Raw genomic sequence first — 22,582 nt, 5'->3', positions numbered from 1 at the left:
ATTCAAATATGAAATGTGTTTACTGAATATATTTGGATCTTATTTTAGGTATGGTATATTATAAAATCACAGAACTTTATGTATGTGATTGGGATAATACATACTCTTTTTAAAAAACTGTATGAATATTTTTAAAGGCTAATCTGGCTATCAGCAGAGAAAAAAAAATAATTTTAGTAACAATTATTTACTAGCATTACAAGATGTTTACTTTGAGCCACAACCGTGAATTTAACAATATTTATTCTGAAGTTACCTTTACAGTCTTATTGTTCCATAAAGCGGGCTTATATGCCCCACTTCTGAAATATGGATGCAACCAACTAAAGAGTCAGTGGCTGAGGGGGATTAAAGTCTTGCTTCAACACTGTAACAAATATCCGCAATCCAAAACACACACGCTGTCTATGTCTATGTCTATGGAGAGAGCACTATGTATGTTGCAGGTTTTTTTTTTAATTTTTAAAAAAAATTAATGGTAACCACTCATGCTGAAATGAAGAACAGACTATTTTAAAGCTGAAAGGGAAAATTACTTCTTCATTCATTTGAAATGGTTGTGCTGGACACACACACAAAATTGAGTTGCATGTGCAATTCCAGGCATTTTATTCTCTCATTGAATTAAGCCCCACACAAATACTATTTTGATTCATTATTATGAATTTAAACAAGGTATCTGTCATTCAAAATTAAATCCTGAAATTTAACTTTTTTGTCACTAAGTTATGGTTCTATTCTTTACAAGGATAAGCCAGATGTTTCTCCTCTTTACAGTTTGAATGAATATGCTTGTGTGGGAAGGAGGGGGTCTTTAAAAGCAGAAAACAGGATTATCTGCAATTTAGCACTTAAAATAGCGTCAAGAGTAAACCACTGTGCTGGAAAACATTAAAAACTCTGCTCAGTTCTCTCAAACTTCAAGCATAATTAACAGGGGTAAAATTGCAGCAAACCTCTATTGATATTGGTGGGAGTGCAAGATGACCCACAGCTTCTTATAAAGGTAAATTAAGAGGTATTATAGTTACAGTGCAAAAATTAAAATTTCAAGCATAATACATACACATAGCACCAAAAACAAACAAACAAAAAACAATGCATGCAAAAAGGAGAAAAAAGACATAAAAAGAACAAAGAACTGAGGTATTTAAGTGAAGGGTGCCTACATATGTATAAAGAAATTGAGGCATAGCCTAACAATTTACGATTTCATATCAACTTAAACAACAATAATGAGCTAGTTACTCTACATTAAAGAACCTAAGTCACAGATGTATCAAAAGTATGGCAGTTTCTCTCACACGACAACTTCCATGGCATTTTAACAGCACAGCTTTGGTAGGTGAAATATGCATGCAACTCTGAAAAGTACAGTAAGAATTATGTGGAAATTGCTTTTAAAGGTGTAAAGGTGCTCCATTTGTTAAATAGGTATCCAATAAAAAAAACTGCAGCATATTTTAGGTGCGATATGTCAAAGGTTCTTTTTTTTCTTTTTTAAAAAAGCAACAGTTCACACTGTGCAATTATCATTACTAAATTCCAGTAAACTATGGCAGTAATCCACCAAGAAAATCTCCTGCACAAGCCCCTTGAAGTGAAAGGAAGTTCCACAAGAGTAATGGACACTGCTCAGTCTAGACTCTTGGTTTCTTAACAATGGAAATTAAGAAGAAACATTTTCTTTGCAATATCAAATAAACTCTGTACTAATAATTTCCTTTGAAATGTTAAAAATAACCTCACTACGTATATATGAATACAATTCTATTACAGTTGCGTAATAAGTTAAGTCACAGCTAAACTAACAAGTACTGTAAATACAGAGATTTATCATTGCAAAATGCATTCTAAAAGTGGAGGGAATATAATACAGTTTGTTCCAAAGAGATAAAAAAATGAATGTTTTTAATTTTGAGGGCATATGTACTTTTAAGGCAAGAACCTTTAATGCAAGACTATGTGGCATCAATTAAAATTCTATTGGATGCAAGACATTTCAATTAAAAACCTGTCCCTAACAAATAAGTGCAATAATGATTGGGAATGCCATCTTAATGCAAAGATGACATGGAAAGAACAAGGACAATACTGGCACACTTATTCTTACACCATATTATCCAGCACAGTTTATAACTGCTTTGTGACTGGCACTAGTGCACAGATTAAAGGAATTTCAAGATATATCCATATATCTAGATAGAAGTAGAGATACAGATATTTATCTCACAAGAGACATAAGCTCCCTGGCCTTTAAGCAAAGCAAAGCTGTACTGTAGTGAAAAAGTAAACCAAAGAACCTGACAATTGTTTTGAACACTTGCTAAATATCATTAAAGCACTCTTGTGATTAAACAAAGCAGAAGTGAGGAAAGAAGACAAGATTGTGTTTGCGCAAAAAAACCTATAACTACAATTAGTTCCAAAATTATGTATACATGTTTATGTTGTTAACTACTTTATTACCAAACTTTAATTGCTGTCTTCAGTTTGTTCCTCTCAACATATATTTTTTAAATTTCTCTTTATGGTATATTTGTTTTTGTTTTTTTAAGAAGGTGTCTCAGCTATTCGGAACCTGAGGTTGATTTGCTTTGAGGCTTCGTAGAGCTCTTCTTGCTGCTGCTGATTTGGCAATCCGATAGCTTCTTCCAACACCTTTGAACTTTCCCTTCCCTACAACTTCCACTGTTACTCTGACCTTTCCATCGTAAGTTCTTTCGGCAGGACTACATGAATTGTAGGAGGAACGAGAAAAAAAAATCAAATTACAATGAAAATAGCAAAAATGAAATTAATTCCAAAGAGTAACAGTATTTAACCGCACAGTACTGTTAAATATTCCCTTGAGTTGAGCTCAACTCCTGGTAAATACATAGATACGTTCATGTAGACTTCTTGGCAACAATATGATAACCAAGTAAACCCATGGACCTTAAAGAGTAATTTACTGAAAACTTGAGCAGAAGAAACACAATGTCAGAGTTACTATTTTGAGTATTTCATACCTGTGTTCTGAAATTTGTCTTGAGCTCAAGTCTAAACATCTCACTTCATTCCACATTACTTTAAATGTTCCAAGATTCCATTATTAGCTTTTTTTTAAAAAAAAATCCAGTGATGGATACTTGGAGAGTGCACTAGCCAATGAAACAATGTTGAAGGAAAACATGCAGGGACGAGGAAAGAAGTTAAGCACTTAGAGAAGAATCACTATGGATATAAGAAAAAGACTGCTGTCTACATTGTATGCAGATTATTTTTTTTCTACAAGAAGTTAACTTTCGTAGGTAGTTACTGTGCTCTTCTTCATGTTCTACTTTCCTTTTCAGGCTGGTTAATGTAAAATGTAAAAATGTGCACTGTGCATATGCATTAATAGATAGCATTCCAATGCTGTTGACCTTTCATGTTACTAACTGAGAAAGTTATATTGCTTTATTTGCCAAACTGTGCGGTCATATTATCAAACACACAGGAAGAATCAGTAGCGAGAGCAGTGCATTTTTACTATTGTGATGTTCGTGGGTGGTAGAGATAAAGTTGCTGGCATGAGAGCTAGTTCTCACATTGATAAGAAATCTAGTGGTCACGTTAAAAATAATCAAGAGGTACAGCCTATCCCATCTTCACAACTAAGACAAGCCTCCTTCCCTTAACATGGAAAAAGGACCAAAAAAGCCTCCTTAAATTACCTAAATTCTCAGTGGAATTCTTGTGTTGTAACCTTAATTTCCTTTTTAATAAATATTACCAATTAATACTGAGAAGAGTTGTTCATTGGAAAGTCATGAAAAAAAATTCTTGTTTGTGTATGTATGTAGTTAAGTTGTACATATAAACTGATATCATGTTTACCTATGGTATCATGTTAACATATGATACCATGTTTACCTACTTTTGAATGGTATCAATTTATACTTAGAATCATAGAACCAGAGGGTTGAAAGGGATCTTAGAGGTCAAATAGTCCAACCCCCTGCCCAGGGCAGGAATTCTCAAGACCATCCTGAACAAATAGCTGTCCAACCTTTGCTTGAAAACCTCCAGTGATGGAGCACCCATTACTCCAGGAGCAGAGAGAGCACTGACCCCTGAAGCACCACTCACAGTGCACCCCCACACTTGACATTATACTTCTGTGAGGGCAAGCAAAGATTGCACTGGCTGTTTTGGCAGCTGCAGCAACACTGCTGGCCATCCTTAATCTGCAGTCTACCAGGACACCCAGATCCTTCTCACAAGTAATGCTGAGCCAGGTACCACCCATATGTTGTACCAATGCATCCAGTTTTTCCCATCTAAGGGCAGAACCTCACATTTCTCACCAATGAACAGCATTTTGTTGGACAGGTCCCAATGTTCAAACCTATTAAGATCCTTTTGAACCTTGAGCCTGTCTTCTGAGGTGTTAACAACCCCTTCCCCAACTTTGTGTCATCTGTAAATTTGATGAGCATACTTTCCTCATCACTTACAATCTTCTCCATATTATCTTCTGAAGACTTTCCCCTTAGACATTTGTGCCATTAAAATTATGACAAAAGTCAACATAAAGTTATTATATAGGTTTATATAAATATGGAAGGCATGAATTCTTACCTAAATTTAGCTGTCTCTGGCTCCATCTCCAACAGCTCTCTTACTGGTGAACGGGGCACATTTGCAGAGAATTTTTCTATGATAAATATATATAGAAATCTGTAATCCCCCCTGATCAAAATAATAAACTACAGAACCCTTTTTCTGAGAACAATTACATTACCTATTAATGGCCTCATCATTGGATAGTACACTTGCCAAACCATTTCCAGAGACATTCCACTATCCATGTAAATTGCACCAGCAAGGGACTCAAATATATCTCCCATAGCCTTTGGTACTTCTATGTCTTCTTCTTTTTCTTCATCTTCTTCAGATCTTCGGAGCTAAAAATCACCAAAAACAGTTCCTCAATAAAAGCTGTTGCAAAGTTTATATTAAAAATACAACTGGACTGTATCCAAGTTTGTCTAACAATGATAGGACTGGTTAGGTGACCAGTTGGATCTAGAGAGTTCTGGAGGAAGGAGAGTTATGGCAGTGGCACTATCAACATCACTACTGAGAAGGCTGCTAGATGGAACAGGATAGACAGGAAGCAACAGCAGTGAGGAAGGTAAGCGAAATTTTAGCAAATTTGCCTTCTTCTCATGGGCAGAATCCAAGCCTCAGAGTTGCTCTCTCCTCCTAATAAAAGAGTAGTTCAATTTTCTTTTGCCTTTGGAAGTAAAATTCTGATTTGTTTTGTTTTTTTTACAAGGGAAGGGGTATTTGCATGCATGTGAGAGATCATCTGTTTTTTTGATTTGTGGAAGAGTTTGTGTATGTATAATCTTATTTGAATACATACTCATGTACTTTGTAAATAAATACTGCGAATGACACAACCTTGAATTACAGAAGGTTGCCTACTCCAATCTTGCTATTCTTCATGTCCTATGCTATGTTTTTTTTAAAAATCATAACATCAAAATTATTGGCATTTTTTGCCACTAACCTCAGAATCCATTCCTTGCATTTCATTCTTTTCCATCTGGAACTGTACAAAATCATCAATAACATGAAACAGCTCAGGAGAGACAGCTTTGAAATATTTGTGGTAGTCATATTTTACAGCCAATGAGGCAAAGATGGTATTGTTAACAAGAGCCGATCGCAGGTCTGTTAGAACTCCTGGAGAGTGCTGTCGTGGGTCTTCGTAAAGGTGCTTAGTTATGAGGTAGTCCAAAATTGCATCTCCCAGAAATTCTAACCGCTGGTAACAATCTTAATAAATAAGGATTGAGGGATTGGAGAGAAATATATAATGATACAATACAATTAACATATATTTCAAATGATTTCCATTCTTTCAAGTACACAAGCTTAGAGAAAAGGAGATATTTTATGTGACTCACCAGTAATGGTGTTGTAATGATACGAGGCATGAGTAAATGCCTGAAGTAGATAAGCCTTGTTCTTAAAACTGTAGTTAATCTTCTTCTCAAAGTTTTCAAAGCCTGATATAAGGTGATTTAAGGTTCTCTCAGCATCTGGATGATCAAACATACATCTTGGAGGAATCTTTAAACAGCCATATACCAAATCTTTATAGAGAGAAGATTCTTGATTAGCTAAAGAGGCAGAAATGCAGTTTGCTGAAGAATGCTTCTGTTGGCTGTTAAAACGATCTCTGTATGAGTACAGAACACTGTCCCAATCAGTTTTTTTAATAACTGGAAGCACTTTCAGACCCAATGAACAGAGGAAAAGCTGGGCAGCTCTTTCCCCACAGCTGGTCAGATAACATCCCAAAAGGGCTTCTACACAGTCTGCAATGCTTTTGTCAGCAATGCATTGTTCTGTATGTAAATCATATGAGATAGATTGTTTTCCAGCATCAATACCACAGTTTTCCTCTGATGGATTCCAGAAACCTACAACAAAATCATCTTCTTCAACAGCTTTGCTAGGATCTAAGTAGCACATTGCATCCCATGAACTGTAGTCAAAATCATCAAAATCTGATGAAAATTGAACATTAGTTAAAGATGATTTTTTGGGTGCTTTCCATTCATAACTGCTATCAGCAGGTGAAAATGGGGACAGTGATATTTTCTTCACAAATGCTCCGGAACCCATTAACATATTGTCAATAAATTTGATATGCTCTTGATCATATTCCAAAAAGTCTTCTTCAAAGTCAGCTTCCTCCTTGGGTACCCGCCACATTAAGTCATCGTCATCATCATCATCATCATCATAATCATGTTTTCCATTAGACAATAAGCCCTCTTTTGTCTAAAAGTAGAAAAAATTAAAACTTCATGTTGAAAATTTTGCAGTAATTTTGTAATTTCATATAAAATAGCTATAGATACAATTTAAATGCATTAATGTTGTCAATCAGTAGGAAATATTCTTCTACAGTGGCTCTGATTCTTCTTAGAAGGTAGAACTTGGAGTAAACATTTCTCCCACATAGTCTTTGATGCATGGTTTGCTGTTAAGTCTCATAATTTCATCCATGCTTTTATTTAACTTCTAAATAAAACCACTGATGGATATTTTGATTTGGAAATAATTAGGATACAGACAACATTTATTTTTGTCTCATTTCTAATGTCAAACTTTAGGGAGGAAATAAAAATTCTAAACTGGTGACATAAGGATGGAGATGAAGACAAGACTAATTCACACAAAAGTACTATATATCAAAAGATCTGATTATTGAACTAGACTCTTACAAGTTATTTATACTCCCTAAATTCTAAGTTGGGAACCCTTTTAGACACCAAGATCTCAGAAGGACATGTGGGCATAAAATAAGTAAATAAAAATGGCCAAAAATGTTTGAGATTTCCATTATCTCATGTGAAAACACTTAGGTTTCACCAGACTTTGGTCATTCAAGAGTTTTAAGGGTTAATTAAGTAGTTTTAAGTATGCTTTAATGTCTAGAGACACATACAGGGCAGAGTGAAAGCTTATCTAGCCCATGGTCCTGTCTAACCACATACCTAAGGTAGGCTGAAAAACAGGGTATGAGAGCAATAGCAACAATTTGCACATCTGTGATTTTGGATTTTTTATTCATAATTAGCATCAGGGTTTTTTTTATGTGGCTTGGACATTGCTGAATGTAGAGACTGCTTCACAGTGAGATACACACGGGAGAAGGAAGACTTCAGTTTATTTTTGCTGGGACTTTATTTTCTGTTCTATGACTGATGCCTAATAAAAACTGAAATTACTTCCCACTGTAAATATGAATACTGCCCTGTTGATTTTTTTTCTGTATTCCCCACCACAATCAAGGGAACTCTGTATATAATCCAAGATTAAAAACAAAAAACATGGGACTCAAATAGAAGATATACATTTTTCTTGTCCTCTTCCTAACTAACTTTGAAAAGACTTAGCTTGCAATTCAGTACTACCCTGTACCAGGTAAGACCTTATCTGCTCAGCTGGAGGCTCCATCACTGCATCTACAAATACAGCTCTGTACCTACAGTGCTCCACTGTCATTTTCCAACCACCTCACTTCCTACCATAACCATTTTATCTAATGAAAACTTCTGAGAAAGATGAAAGCTTACAACTGTCATAAAACTTCAGCTAGTTACCACTGTGAATCTGTGATTTTGGATTTCATATCCCTCAATAAATAGTCACTGATTTGTCTAATTCTCTTTTAAAGATGTGCATAGCTTTATATTATGAGGAAGCATTTCCTTTGAACAACTGCAAATCTCCATAATTCAACTTAACTGGAAGCTCATGGATTCCAGTCTAATAAAAGGGAGGTTTTTTAAAAATTTTAACTAAAAACCCTGAATACAATTTCACCTCACAGAAGAAATGATTAATAATTTTGATTGTCTTTATTCACCTTTTTTAACTGTACCATATCAATGTTGTGGTGTGGTAACCAGAACTGTTCACAAGTGTGGAACACAACAGAGATTGACTAGAAGTATTGAAGTATCAGTAGTGATTTTCTACTCCTTCCAAAATTATTACCAGAAATCTTTATCTGCATAATTTCCCACAAGTTTACATTGGTGACATTAAGGTATTTGCTCAGTTTAAAGAGATCTGGACTTCTACACTTTTTAGTCATCTTAAATAATTGGGTATAAGCAACTAACTTTGTGTTTTAACCTCACCTGATATTAATACATTTTTTAAAAATTGGTCATGATACAGATTTTTGGGGCATTCTGCTGCTTCCAAACTTTATTAGTGTAATTATCCATTTATACTTTCAGGCTAGTGCATAGTGCTGCTAGCAACTTTATTTTTTAATTATCCCTCTTTTTCTATATATTTATGCAATACTTAAAATGTTTTACTGTACGATAATATTCCTTTGTAATATTTTTGGTGTGCCCTCTGGTGGTTTTGTAGTCAAATTATGAATTTCAGAAAATGGATAAGCACAAAAAATATTAATTCTTTCTAATCAATCTTATGACTTTTTATTCCACCCACAAAATAATAGAAGCCCAGCAATAAAGCATTTTGGCAAACAATATTCTTTATCATAATTAATATGAATTATAGCAATTCATAATAATACAAGAATTCAGAAAGTGGTCTAAAATAATTTGCATCAAAGAGAACTACAAATAAGCATTTCAAGATTCCATTATATTTATCTTTGTACCAAACATTCTGACAAAGCAGGGCAAATATTAAATTCAAACTTGTAATTTCAGAAGTTCTGATTCTGAAGGGCAATATAACAACCTGTAGTTACATAGCAAACTATTACAAAGCTTAATCAAGATAATCCATCCTGAAATAGTATAAATAGAACCCTTATTATAATAACAGTGAAATAAAGTGAAGTGAAATCTTAAATTACGGCTTCAGGTATAAACTCAGAAAACTGAAGACTGGATATTAAAGAACTCTAGGGCTAAAAGGACAGCTGATTCCAATATCATCAAACCTATTAATTTTCCTTCCTATGCATTTGGATGTATAGGAAATACCACATACAAAATTTGAATGAATGTAGTAGGGAATCAAATATATCTCCAAGAAAAAGCAGTCTGTCACAAAACAAAACAAAAAGATCCTGAGAAGAGCGAGCTAAGAGTTAGTGTGATAAAAGCCAACCTGTATTTCTTACGCTAACTCTGACCCTGGAATCTTTTGGTACCTTATCAGTAAAACTGAAGAGCCAGGAAATATGATAAAATAAGGAGTGTTAGAGTCATAAATTCCTTCTTACATTCTTATATAGGCAGACTGATAGACAGAGAAATTGTTATGTAAGACTGTACTGGTATTGAGTGTATGATTTTTATCTGTACAAATGCATCTCAGAAATGAATGAATGAAAACACACAAAAATGAATGATTAAGAAGTCTGACGTAATTCAGAAGATAAGATGATATTACCGTAGGTTATCTACCCATAAATATCTCTGAAATGTTTTATATGAACAATTAAATATTCCAGATTAAGGAAGAAAATAAAAGGGCGGCTTATGCTGAACACATTTAAGCTATCTGAAATGCTCAGATTCTTCTAATTTGCATATAGTTCAGATAGACCTGTGTGTTTTTTCTTTCAAGCACTGATAAAGCAATGTGTCAACAATTTGGTTGTGTGAATATTGTGCCATTCTAAAGCACAATAGCTCTGTAATATTTTGATACCACTTTGTTCTAGCCTGCAGCATTTCTTTGAATAAATAGATACTTTTATTCATCTAGGACTCCAAAAAGAGGATATGTCCTCAAGGAAGTTTCTATTTCAACACAGAAAGAAAGAAACAAAAATCTCTAAAGTGCACCCGATAACTCTTTGACTAATAGTTGGGAGCTGGGGATGTAAATTTTTTTTTTTCATAATGTTCTTTGAGCTTATACAAACACTACACGTATCATAGGTTATCTATAACATAGGATAGGGGGGTGGGGAGGAGAAAAAATTCAGGATTGGTTTCAGCTACAATTGGCAATCTTAAGTTAAAAAGGTGAGGAACTTAGGCACTGTCTTGTTTATACACTGGGTTTTTCCTAAGGGGAGCATTATCTTATTATACACTACTATAACTCTTGCATAAAGCAGATATATGAAAATACTAATGTGCATTCAAGTTGAGTTCTTCTTTTTACAGAGAACATTTGCATTTTTATATAACATCATACAGGAATTAGTGGTCATAAGAAGAGGAGACTCCTAACTGCTATTTTGCGTTAGAGACTATATGACTCAACTCTTCAAAAAGAGAACCCCATCACGATTTTCACTAAAAACTACAAAGGTGCAGTCTACACACCTTCAACACTGAACTGTTTTCACAACAGAGGGCAAAGGGATTTTTTCCCCAATATTTCCAATATTTTTGCTTAGTTCCATTTTATTATTTAATAAATTTTCCTTCATAAGTCTTCCAATATTACCTTTCAGCCTACTTTTATTACAGAGATGTTTTAAGAGAAATAAAAAAGATGTAGTAGGCAATATTTTGTTGAAGACTGATATGTAAGCACCTCATTTTCTTGTTTTGCTTGCAGCAACATGTTTGTAACTGAAACATTTAATATTTCAAAAGTCTTACCATTTCATCTTTTTCCCATTTGTCTGCATTACTCTTGTCTTGGTTTACTATGTAACCAGGAGGAAGCCAGTTCACAGGAGGATCAAATATAGACACCACCATGCGACTAGGAAGCCCTTTCTTTTTTCCAAGACGATACAAGTTACAATTGCTGACCTTTTAAAAAAAAGTTTATCATAATCGAAATATTTAAAAATTCAAAACATGTAATTACAACAGGCTTTGGATTGCCAAATCTGCCTCTACTAAATTTGTAAGTTTTTGAAACAGAGCTGTAATCCATCAGATAAACTCAATATAAATATACAGGTAGTCCTCGCTTAACACCCATAATTGGGACTAGAATTTCCATTGCTAAGTGAAATGGTCATTAGGTGAAACATCACGTGACCACCCCGCTTAGCAATAGGAGTTCTGGTAGTCCCAGCTGCAGTTGTTAGGTGAGGACTGCACTGTCATTAGGTGAGGACCTCATGCTTCTCCTGCCTTGTGCAAACTGCTGGCTCCGTCCCACTGCCTACTCCCCAGCTGGGTCTGGCAAGCTCCCTTCAGCAGACGAGGCTCCGCCACCCAACCATGCTCACCTCCACTTCAACTCCCCCCACGTGCCTATGTCCCTCCCATCTCTGCCCTTTTGGCCTCCCTGTACTCCCCCGCTGCCACCCACTCCTGCCACCCCCCATTGACCTTCGCTGTCTTCTTCCTCCCACTGCTGATGAGGTGCACCCAGCCAAGACAGCTGCTGGCTCTTCATGATGCCTCCACAATGCCTCATGCCCCTGCAACAATCCACAAGGCCTGACCCCTCTGCAACTCCTCTGTGAGACCTCTGCAACACCTCAGAGGCAGCGCAAAGGGTCAGCAGCTGCCTCGGCTGCGTGAACCTCATTAGGAGTGGGGGGAAGAACACAGTGAAGGTCAGCTGGGGGTGGCAGGGATGCAGGGCAGCAGGTGTGGCGGAGTGCAGGACAGCCAAAAGCGCAGAGATGGGGAAGAGATAGGTGGGTGGGAGGAGTTGAACTGCATTCTGTGGTTGTAAATGCGGGCAGACTGCCAAGCATCCAAATTTTGATCATGGGACCACGGGGTGCTGCAATGGCTGTAACTTTGAGGACCGGTCGTAACTACCATTCATTCAGCGCCACCATAATTTCATCGTAAGTTCTAATGGTCACTAAAAGAATGGTTGTTAAGCAAGGACTACCTATAAACTGTAATACCATTGTTTCTCAAATGACAAAAAGGCAAACAAAGCTGCTCTTCACTTATCCAGTTCCTTATGGAAGGACATACACACTCAGAGTATGGACAAAAATTAATACTGGTAATCCTCACTTACCAACCACAAGTGGGACTGGCAACTCCATCACTAAGCAATGTGGTCATTAAGTGAAACTTCACATGACCACGTTGGACTTACCTCAGGCCCGCTGTGGTAGTTAAGCAAATCACTATGGGTCATTAAGCACTACATCATGTGACTGTGACTTGCAACTTCCTGCCAGCTTCTCCGTTGACTTTTCTTGTTGGAAACTGGCTGTGAAGGTCGCAAATGCCAATCACATGACCGTGAGATGCTGCGACTGTCATAAATGCGCAGCGGTCGCAAAGTGACTGAATCATAATCACATGACCACAGGGATGCTGCGATGGCTGCAAGTTCGAGGACTGGTCATAAACCTACTTTTTCAGCACTGTCGTAACTTTGAGCAGTTGCTGAACAAGGCAGTCAGTAAGTGAGAACTACCTGAACATACTCCAACAACATTGTAACATGTCACTAGATTTGTTGGTTTGTACACATACCAAACTCACACAGAGTCAGAAATCATGGATACACTACTCACTTTTTTGCTTCTCATATATGACAGGCGTCCCTCATGAGCATCAGGATAAGTGCAAAACAAATATGTAGTGATGGCATGCTTTAAAAATGAATCACCAAGCATCTCAAGCCGTTCCAGATTAAATCCATCACTAGCATTTGAGAGAGTCAATGCCTGAAGAATGAGACCAGGGTTCGGACCAAGGGTTTTTGAGGAATAACCGCTGGAAGGGCTTGTTACAGAACCCATGCTTTCTTCTGAAAGTTTGCAAGCTTCTGAAGCACTGGTGGTCATTGTCATTTTGGGACAATCATCTGAGGTAGATTTGTTAGCATTTCCATCAAGATATTTATTACTCAGAGTACATTCATTGCTGAGCTTGAGCTGGTTCTCACTGTTGTATAAATTTTGAATAGGATACGAGGTAGTTGATTGTACAGGTATTTCTTGCCTGCAGTAATTTAGCTGATTTTCTTGGCAAACGTCTCTGTTAGATAAGTCACAATTGCCGTTGGCAAGGTTTTTACTGTAAGAAACACCATTAGCTGTTGCCAGTTCTACTGAGACATCCTTTTGGAGTTTGCTAGGTGACTCTATCAATGCTCTGTAGTTCACAGACATTTGGTCATGCTTATCTGCAGAGGAGGTTTTAATAGCACCTTGATGTGCAGCATTTTCAGGGACTACAATTGTGCTGTGCTTACAATAATTTTCATTCTCTTCTAGAGAGGAATTAGGAGCAGAGATGAAGGATTTGCTGTCAATAGATTTTTTCCACCCAAAGTCCAGGTTAGGATATCTGAAAAAACAAATTATCTAATTAAAAACTTCTAATTGATACATGTACAGAAGGCTTAGGTCCATAACGCTGATACCTGATTTTCAATATGCCCCTCCCCAATGACACTAACTATATTGCATTACAAACTGCTTTTAGGCCTCACAAAATCCAGAACAACTTGACTATAAGAATTAACAACTGTACAATAGAATTAAAAGATGGGAGCCCTGCTGATCACTGAATTCTAGATGTTGGTCATAGTACTAAGCAGCAACTATAAACTTGAAAACAAAATGGATTGATTTCAAAAACGTAATGAACAAAGTAGATTCTATCATTGTTCTGCAACATTTATACAAATATAATTTTAATAGTTTGTACAGTGCTGTGAAAAGTTAACTATTTTCTTGTTCAATTTAACTTGGGCAAGTAAATCATTATATTTCATTTTAGTTCTTGGAAAATATGCTAGTAAAATGTAAAAACTTCCCTTCTATAAGCGGAAAACAAAGTTCCGATGGGGCATTTATGGAACCACTGAGAAACTATCTGAGAATGTGTTAAATTGGCCTAACTCTAGACTAGTGTTCATACATAGTTAAACTACAACATATTCAATACCTGAAATCTATAGGAAGTGATTTAACTCCTACACCAGCGTCAATAGCTGTTTGAGATCTGAGTTCCTCGGCTGTCAAAAGGCAGTGAAGACGATAAAGGATGCTAGGGAGACAAACCGCTTTTCTCCACAGTGATGCTGGAATAGGATGTATAGCACAAAGTTCTGGAACCAGAATCTTTAATAAAAAACAAAAACAAAACTTCATTTTAAAATCTTACATATTTTAAAGTAGTAAGGTGCTGCTGAGCACTATAAAATAGAACATATACTATTACCTGCTTATTTTGCAGACTTTCCCACTTAGCTTTCCGTTTCTCTGCACTGCTTAATGGAAGAGCTTTCCCCTTCTGATTTAAATGTCGAGGAGTCAAAAGATTAAGTCTAAAATCAAATGAACAGGCTTCTTTAGAAGGCTTACTATAATAATTCAGATTCTATCTTGAAAAATGGAAACAAAAAAACCCCAAACTTGATTTATAAGATGTTAGAAGTAGGGATGTGTTTAACCCCTCCTAGACATTTTTGCTTCTTTTGAAATTTGTTCATCTTTATCATAAGCAGAAAAACTTGGAGATTTTTCTGTAGGAAAAATCTAACCATGTGGCTAATTAATACTTTCTCTCTGAGACACAGATATTGCACTGCAATTCTATTCAGGGGGGAGATGAGAGAAGGTAAGGTAGAGGAACCAACTTATTTAGTAGGGCAACTTTTTCTATTTTCTTCTTTGACTTTTCCCAGTTGTTATTTTAGTATTTTCTGCTTATTCTGCTCCCAAAAGTAAGATAGTATAAACTTTTTCCTGTTCAGGGACCTATGAAGGAAGGGGAGGACAGCCCCCCCCCCCAAATCTAGACCACTTCCCCAACAAACTTCATTTTTTAATCTCTGATAGAATAGGTTTGGTATCAGAGTGCCAATATGTTGCTTTACTGATGCAGCTAAGAGGTCTTTGAGAGAGTAAATGTCTCTCTCTCTTCACTTACAGAGATCTGAAAAATCCTTGAGAAACTGCATTGGCCCAGGTTTATCCCCTGAACAAAATTTTTAAAGAAGTAACATTAAATGTGTCTAAAATCACCTTCTATTTAGAAACTTGACACTATATGTTTTTAAATCACCACCACAAGGAAAAATATGTCGAGTCCTACAGATTACTAAATTATTAAATTGACTTTACCTTGAAGATGTGTGGTCCACATCCAGCAATGGCTGGTTGAGATTGGTCAGATCAAGGTTATATTTTGTTTTATAATATTCAGCAAATGTTTCATATTCTGGTGAAGGAAACTTGCTCAGTGGTGTAAGATCTGTGTAGACATCAGCAACATAGAACCGATGAGGCTGATCAAAATTTCGATACCTAGATAGAAACAGATATTTAGCTGCCAATGTCACACACTGTGCCAAATAAACTTTTTATCATATCCTTACATTGGACTTGACTACAAACAAGTCTAAAATAATACAATTTAATTCCATTTTCAAAACAGTTGCTGATCAATAAACAATGAGCTACATGCCCCAGTAGGAATTTCTGCAAACCCGCCCAGATATCAAAATATTATTGAAATCCCCTCCTTTCAATATTGGAGGTGAACACATTCTTTGGGAGAAGAAAATTAACTGAACAGTTATTTTGATCTTGGCTACTGCATGTTTACTGAAATAAGGGGGAAAATTTTCCAAGGAAAAGGGAAGCATTCTATGTGTAAGAGGATGAGTGTAAGACAATATATTTTAGCTTTTATTACTATTCCTTTTTTTAACCCAGAAGCTTCCACATTGTTTTTTCCAAGTTATGCTTAAAATATTCCGTGTTTTATTATTTTTCTTCCACTAGAGTTTCACATCTATGCTAGCACAGCTGTAAAACAATCTCTTTACTGTTATGTCAAAAATTCTAAATAATACTTTGCATCTTACCTATATCTGTGATCAACTTCCTTTTCTCTTTTAGAGAAGCCACCTCTTGTATTAGGAAGCCTACTGGGTAGTGGCATGCAAAGCATTTCCATTTTCAATTGTCTCAAAATTAAAATACCCTATTTCAAGTTTGAAATGTTTCTCATCTTAAACAGCTCTGTTTTAAGCTTGAAGCGAGATATTTCCAATTTAAACATGAACTAGTTTAGTTTGAAACTTTTTGCATACCACTCCTGATGGGCAATTCTTCATACTAGGCAATTACTAGGATCAACCAAAGTTGTGTAATACTTTGATATTTAGGATGCATTTTTTTTTTTTACTTTGACATGTAACCTTTTCAAGAAATCCAGAATCCAACTCCTTTAAGCCAGACTTAATCACTATGGGATCTTCTAATGTTTGCATTTAAACTGTTAATAGTTGGAAAAATACTACTTTTAAATATATACAGATGCCTGTTTCAATTTTCAGAAAATACTCACCTTGGAATGATAACTGCATCCTGATAATCCTCTAATTTAAAAATAAAAGGTGTTTCTTTTGTATATTGTGTACTGGGAATGCCAGTACGAGCTTCAGATTTCTCAATATTTTCCATAAATTTAAAATCAATGTCCAAAGTGCTGGAGCCATCAACTTAAAAAGAAAAGATTTTATTTGAATTTCAAAACTGAAAATCTTTATTTTTTTCAGGTTCTTAGCATATATTTTTTAAATGGCAGATAACCCCCAAGAATTTTTGTCAAAATCAATTTGGTAATTTCACAGGGCTTTTGGTGGTAATCAATACTTCAGATGGACAGAAGGCAGCCTGAAATATTGTTCTATAGATCAATGTTTATATACTATAGTAGTTCTCAAGCTTCTGCTTTTATAAGAAAATGTGCAAAGTTTAAAGCAGCTAAAAAGAACACAACTCATTTATTTGTTAAATGTTTATGGCTGCCTATTTGTTCAATTCTGTTTAATTTTTCTGCAAAATGCTCTAACACAGAAGGTTGCTGAGGGGTGTTAAGCAGTCCCTCTACAACTGGAAGAACTTGTATGCAACTGGACACTTATCAATCCCATCAACTGTATGTAACTTTAACTAATAAATAAAACAGCACTCTTCTCACCAACATTAAGAGGTAGAACACAATAGGCTGAATCAGCATCAGTGGGTCTGAATTCTAGTGCAGGTTTTTCAAGTCGAAGAATGTGAGAGAATATATATTGGTGAAGTCGTGTGATTAACTCAAGCATTTGTAAAGACAAAGTGAAACTTGATTTCTTTAACTCAATAGATATAGTCACTTCTCCTGAGCGGGTATATACAGGAAAATGAGGAATCTAGGTAAACAGACAAACCAATCAAAGTAAACATAAGATGGTTACAAGAAGGTATTGGCTAAAATTTGTGTCTCTTGTTAACTACTAACGTACAACTAATATTCAAACCAGCATAATGGTGTTTAGATTTTCAGCCATTCAATTCTAGATTGGAAACACACGCACAAAAAAACATGTTAATGTCAGGTTCAAACTGAAAATTGGCAGAAAAATGTAATGGATTCAACCAAGAACCACAAATGGTGGCCACACAGCAGCTAATATAATCCAAATATTTGTGCAAAGCCTTGCGTACACGTTTATGAAGTTTTTTTACAATTTTCTTGTAAGAATATGCACTACAATTTCTCAACAACTATAATCTTTATATTTTTGCTTCTCTTGTGCAATATTCTTACTATTTATCAGATGCTATCTTAGAAAGGAACTTCTTGATCCAAACCAGGATTAAGGAGCATATGTGATTTACACAAAGTTAAGCACAAATATTTTTTTATTAATATTATTTATAGCCCATTCCAATCCTAACCTATTCTGGGAGGGAACACAAGGATAATAATGTAAAAACCAAAGAAATCTTATAATCATAGGTGCCCAAATAAACTAAGGGCTGAAACCATGCTGGAATAGTATTGCTTTAAGTTGGTCCTGAAATAAAAGAAATGTTGGGGCCATGTGAACCTCTTGGGCAAGAGAAGTCCCTAAAGTTCCCTATTACAGTCTGGTGGGAATGCCCACCAGCAATCTTGCCACCCCATTTTGTATCAGCTGTATCTTCTAAACCGTCTCCAAAGTTAGGCCCGTACTTGAGACATATGCTTGCTTTGGAAGATAACAGGAGCCAGAAAGAACATAATGCTCTGATACATTAGCTTGGCTCAAAATATTAATCTTGATTTAGTTTAATTCATGTATATGCATTCTACAATAGAAGGCGTTGCTTAATCATATGTACTAATTATAGAAGAATAAGAAAGGATTTAGAAGGTCAATCATATACATAAAAGTATTTTCTTCCTGTGAGCAATTTCTTTACAGAGAGGGAATACATATAACTATATTCTCTATTTCACAAAATTCCTATATAAATTGCAAAAGCTGTTACACTGTAACATAGTGGTGAAAAAGAAACAAGCAGCTGAGCTACTAATCTGGATCATTATATTATTTCAGTATTTCAAACATTTCAAAACATAAGTATTATTAGTCTTTTTTAAACAGTTAACTAGGTAACTATGGCAAGGTACAGTAAGCAAGAACGTTCCATGAACATGAAGTGGTACTGCAAAACATTGGCTTAAACATCTCAAAGCAAATTTAAAAGGAAGGAAAGAGAAATGCAGTACAAGCATATATTTAGCTACCTGAGGTATAGGTTTGGCTGTCAGTATTCCAAAACATCTTGTAGTATCTTCGGGAGGATATAGCTTTCGTCTTCTGAAGTTGAGCTCATCAGGTAGAGGGGTAGTTAAGACCATACCAATTACATAAAGATAACAGGGTTGATCAGGTTTGGGATAGCTGTCCCTCAAACATTCTGGAATCTATAGACATAGTGTAACAAGTATTTTTTAAAAATAAAAGTTGTCTTTAGACACACATAGAATCAATAGAGTTTTTAAATAAATTATCTTTGTATATTTTTTTTAAAAAATAGAATACAGGAATAAGTTGGCAAATATTTATTGACCTTTATAACTAGAAGCTAAAAAATTGATGCATAGTTTCTGCTCCATGGTTTCACAGTTTCTACCACAATGTATAACTAATAAAACTAATGAACCATAACGGAATGAAGCAAGGATCTTATGAAAGAGGCTCTAGTCTAGAAAACAATAATGCTTCGGTAAGTTAATGAGTCTTTGCAAGGATTCTATTTAAGCTGCTTTGGACAAAAAGATAGCTTATAATTAAATTCTTGTAATGAAGCCATTCATTAGCCACTACAAGAGCAGTGTTCATTACCGTATTCCTGAAATGTAAAATGCCTGCAGCGGGTCTGCAGTTTTGTAGAGCACATGCTCTCATGCAAGAATTTATAGGTTCAGTCCCAGGTTTCTCCAGGTAAGGCTAAGGAAAGACCTCTTCCTTGAATCTACATTGTTGGTGCCACAATGCTGGATGGACCAAGGATCTAACTTGTTACAAAATAACTTCCTGTTAACTGAAAGTAGTTTCAGATGTGGCAATGTGATATTACAAATAAGAAGTGTTATTAGGCGATATTTCCTATTTGTTTGCAACACTTCAAACTTCAAAATACATCTTTACTTTAATTGGTTCCTCTCTTGGATTGTACTGTGTACTTTTCATTCCTTTAGAATGCTACAATTTGTCATGTTTCCTGAATATGTTTTCCCTGAATTGTATTCTGTACTAGGGACTGTGCAGTAATCCAGATTCAAAGGGGCAAATGATCTGGAGTGTGAAGGGATGATCAGATAACAGCAGTTGACAACTGTTTAAATATGATGTCTCTTTTCCTTGGGTCATGGGGCTGACCTCCCAAACTGTTTCCTAAACCTAAAAGAAAAATGCATTTGATTTAAAGAGTTGCTAACAGATGCTACATGTTCAAATACAGATTGCTGCAATGCTCTATTCTACAATTTTCATTTCTCCTTAACCACATCATATCCAAACCTGTACCTATGCATGTGGCTGTGATACTGGACTTCGCTATATCGATGAATAATTAAATTAAATACTGATTCTGTATCCTACTTTTCATCCAAAGACTCAAAAATAGCACACACAGCTTTCATATTCATCAGTACTCATGTGGCATCAAAGTGCTCTGTCTCATACTAGAAAAAAAACTGAACCACCACTTTACCGATTGTGTCTGCACTGTAATTTACATGTGGAAATGAGAAATTAAATAATGAAAGGAAAACCATGGAGTGTGCATGAAATGGAAAAGCACGTCTTATGGTGAATCAAAATACATGCAGTCCCCAGTTTGAGAACGAGTTCCGTTCCCAAGGTCTGTCCTTAAGTCAAATTTGTATGTAAGCCGGAACAGTATTATTGTATAATACTGTATAAGTAGTATTGTGTAATTAACTCAAACTATTGTGTATTTAACTTGACTTTTGCTACAATAGATTCTGTTCTTAACTATGGGTCACCCTTAAACCAGGTGTTCTTAACCCAAGGACTATCTGTAAACAGATTCCAAATGGGATGCATTTTGGCAGAAAAAAACCTGGAACATTTTTCTTGTTCAAGGTTTTGGCTGTAACAAAATCTGTGTGGATCCTGGAGTGATTTAAGTAAAGGAAGGCTGGTGGATGTTATCCCCTCCTTCCTTACAATATGGCATATCCCACTGACCCACCTATGCTGCGCTTCCCTTCCCTCACTTGCTACTGCCAATGTTGAAGTATGGCATATTCAACTGGCCTGCCTTCCATCCAATCTTCCCAGTGCCACTGTCATTCTTGACTTTCTCCTCTGCTCTCCCACCCCCATCCCCCTGCCCTCAAATCTTTTGCCTTAAACAACTGCATTTGCCTGGAACGTTTGCCTGGAACAATGTGCATTTTGCATATTTTGCACATATTACTTTTTCAATATTCTACATTAGGCTTCCAGAATCAAACAAACTTTATCCAAAACAGAACAAAACTGCCCTGCTTCATTTCATAGCCAAACCAAGCACACATTTTAGTTTGGGGATGAAACACCTGAAAACCTGAACTATTTTGTACACTTTAGTTTTTACACATTTTGCACTTATTACTTTTTCAATATTCTACATTAAGCTTCCAGAATCAAAAAACTTTATCCAAAATGAAGTTCCATTGTTTCCTACATTTCTCCTTCACATGTTTTCTTCTGGTCTCACTGGAAAAAAATCCACTGTCTTAGCACATATAAGGAATCTTATTCTACTCTTGTTATTCTGTGTTGCAGAAATGCACATGCTTGCCCAGTCCTCAATGGAAACAATTTTTTTGTTATAAACACTTACTACAAGATCCCCTGATTTGCACAGATGTTAAAGAATCAGTATATCTTTACTACTCAAGTCAGAAAAACCTTAAACATAGCAAAACCATAAAACTATACTTACAGCTTTAGGATAGCACTGCCGTCGTTTCGTAGAACCTGGCCTTCCTGGAACGCTGGTTTCTTCTTCATCATGCAAATCAAGTTCCTCTTCATACTTCACTGTTTCTTTTCCAACAGGCATCAAATGATCATCCAGTTCACCTAAAATATAAATAATGAACAAATTATAAATCAAGTAATTCCATAAGAAAGAAAGAATTTGCTCATCCAAAAAAGTAACTTTTATCCAGCCTTTTGAAAAATGCATATATAAAATCCTGAGAGACTGTATCATTGAAGGTCTAAAGTTCCTCACCTGTTTTACAACAAGCATGGTACAATTCTGAAGTACAAATAAAAGAATAAAAAATAATAATCTCTTCATTAAAATGGAGAGAATTAAAGTTACTGCAGCAGCAATTAAAGGAAACTGCCTGAGTTTAAATTACTGAGGATTTTTTTTCAAGATTCTTAGTACATCAATTGGGATGTTATTCTTTACAAATCAGTCTGTAGTATTAAGTGTCTGAAGTCCATTTGGATTGATTTTATTCATATAAAATCATACTCTGAAACAACTCACTGAAGTACTCAATGGACAAGTTACTATGAAATATGTATACACAGGATTATATCCTTTCTAAGATTTTGAGAATGCTAATCAGTGTGCAAAGCTGGGCATTCTTTACTCCTTCTTCTAATAAAGAGGCCTGAGCCCCTCAATAACGATATTACTAAGTTCCACAGTGTGATCTTAATACATCAAGTAGCATAAATAGAGGATGCAGGAGGAGAAGGCAATTGGGAAATGGATTAAGGGAACTCTGCACCACAGCATTATGTTTTAACCAAGTGTTTCAGGGACAAATTAAATATATTTTTTTAAAAGGCTAAATTATGCACCAACTAAATTCCATGGAAAAGGGGA

The 22,582-nt window shown here is 35.6% G+C and overlaps 1 protein-coding gene across 5 annotated transcripts in view; it reads right to left on the bottom strand.

The window, feature by feature from the left end:
* Window positions 1-434: 434 nt before the first annotated feature.
* The window catches only part of DICER1 (dicer 1, ribonuclease III), a 54,793-nt gene continuing 32,645 nt past the window's right edge, over window positions 435-22,582 (bottom strand). For all 5 annotated transcript variants that reach the window (XM_025177669.2, XM_088149881.1, XM_007422404.4 and 2 more), the window contains 14 exons: window positions 21,677-21,816; window positions 18,963-19,142; window positions 17,385-17,598; window positions 16,749-16,902; window positions 15,518-15,700; window positions 14,613-14,718; window positions 14,337-14,512; window positions 12,956-13,733; window positions 11,109-11,264; window positions 5,943-6,825; window positions 5,543-5,811; window positions 4,769-4,931; window positions 4,606-4,681; window positions 435-2,732 (listed from right to left, as the gene is read on the bottom strand). In XM_025177669.2, coding sequence (XP_025033437.1) covers window positions 2,567-2,732; window positions 4,606-4,681; window positions 4,769-4,931; window positions 5,543-5,811; window positions 5,943-6,825; window positions 11,109-11,264; window positions 12,956-13,733; window positions 14,337-14,512; window positions 14,613-14,718; window positions 15,518-15,700; window positions 16,749-16,902; window positions 17,385-17,598; window positions 18,963-19,142; window positions 21,677-21,816 — 3,644 coding nt within the window. In that variant the 3' untranslated portion in view covers window positions 435-2,566. The remainder of the gene's footprint in view (window positions 2,733-4,605; window positions 4,682-4,768; window positions 4,932-5,542; window positions 5,812-5,942; window positions 6,826-11,108; window positions 11,265-12,955; window positions 13,734-14,336; window positions 14,513-14,612; window positions 14,719-15,517; window positions 15,701-16,748; window positions 16,903-17,384; window positions 17,599-18,962; window positions 19,143-21,676; window positions 21,817-22,582) is intronic.

This window comes from Python bivittatus, unplaced genomic scaffold (assembly GCF_059951505.1).
Source record: "Python bivittatus isolate LINGU-HERP-01145 unplaced genomic scaffold, Pbiv_v1 ctg000580_np1212, whole genome shotgun sequence".
Classification (NCBI taxonomy): domain Eukaryota; kingdom Metazoa; phylum Chordata; class Lepidosauria; order Squamata; family Pythonidae; genus Python; species Python bivittatus.
The sequence above is the reverse complement of the archived record's forward strand: the minus strand, read 5'-3'. Positions and strand labels throughout refer to the sequence as shown.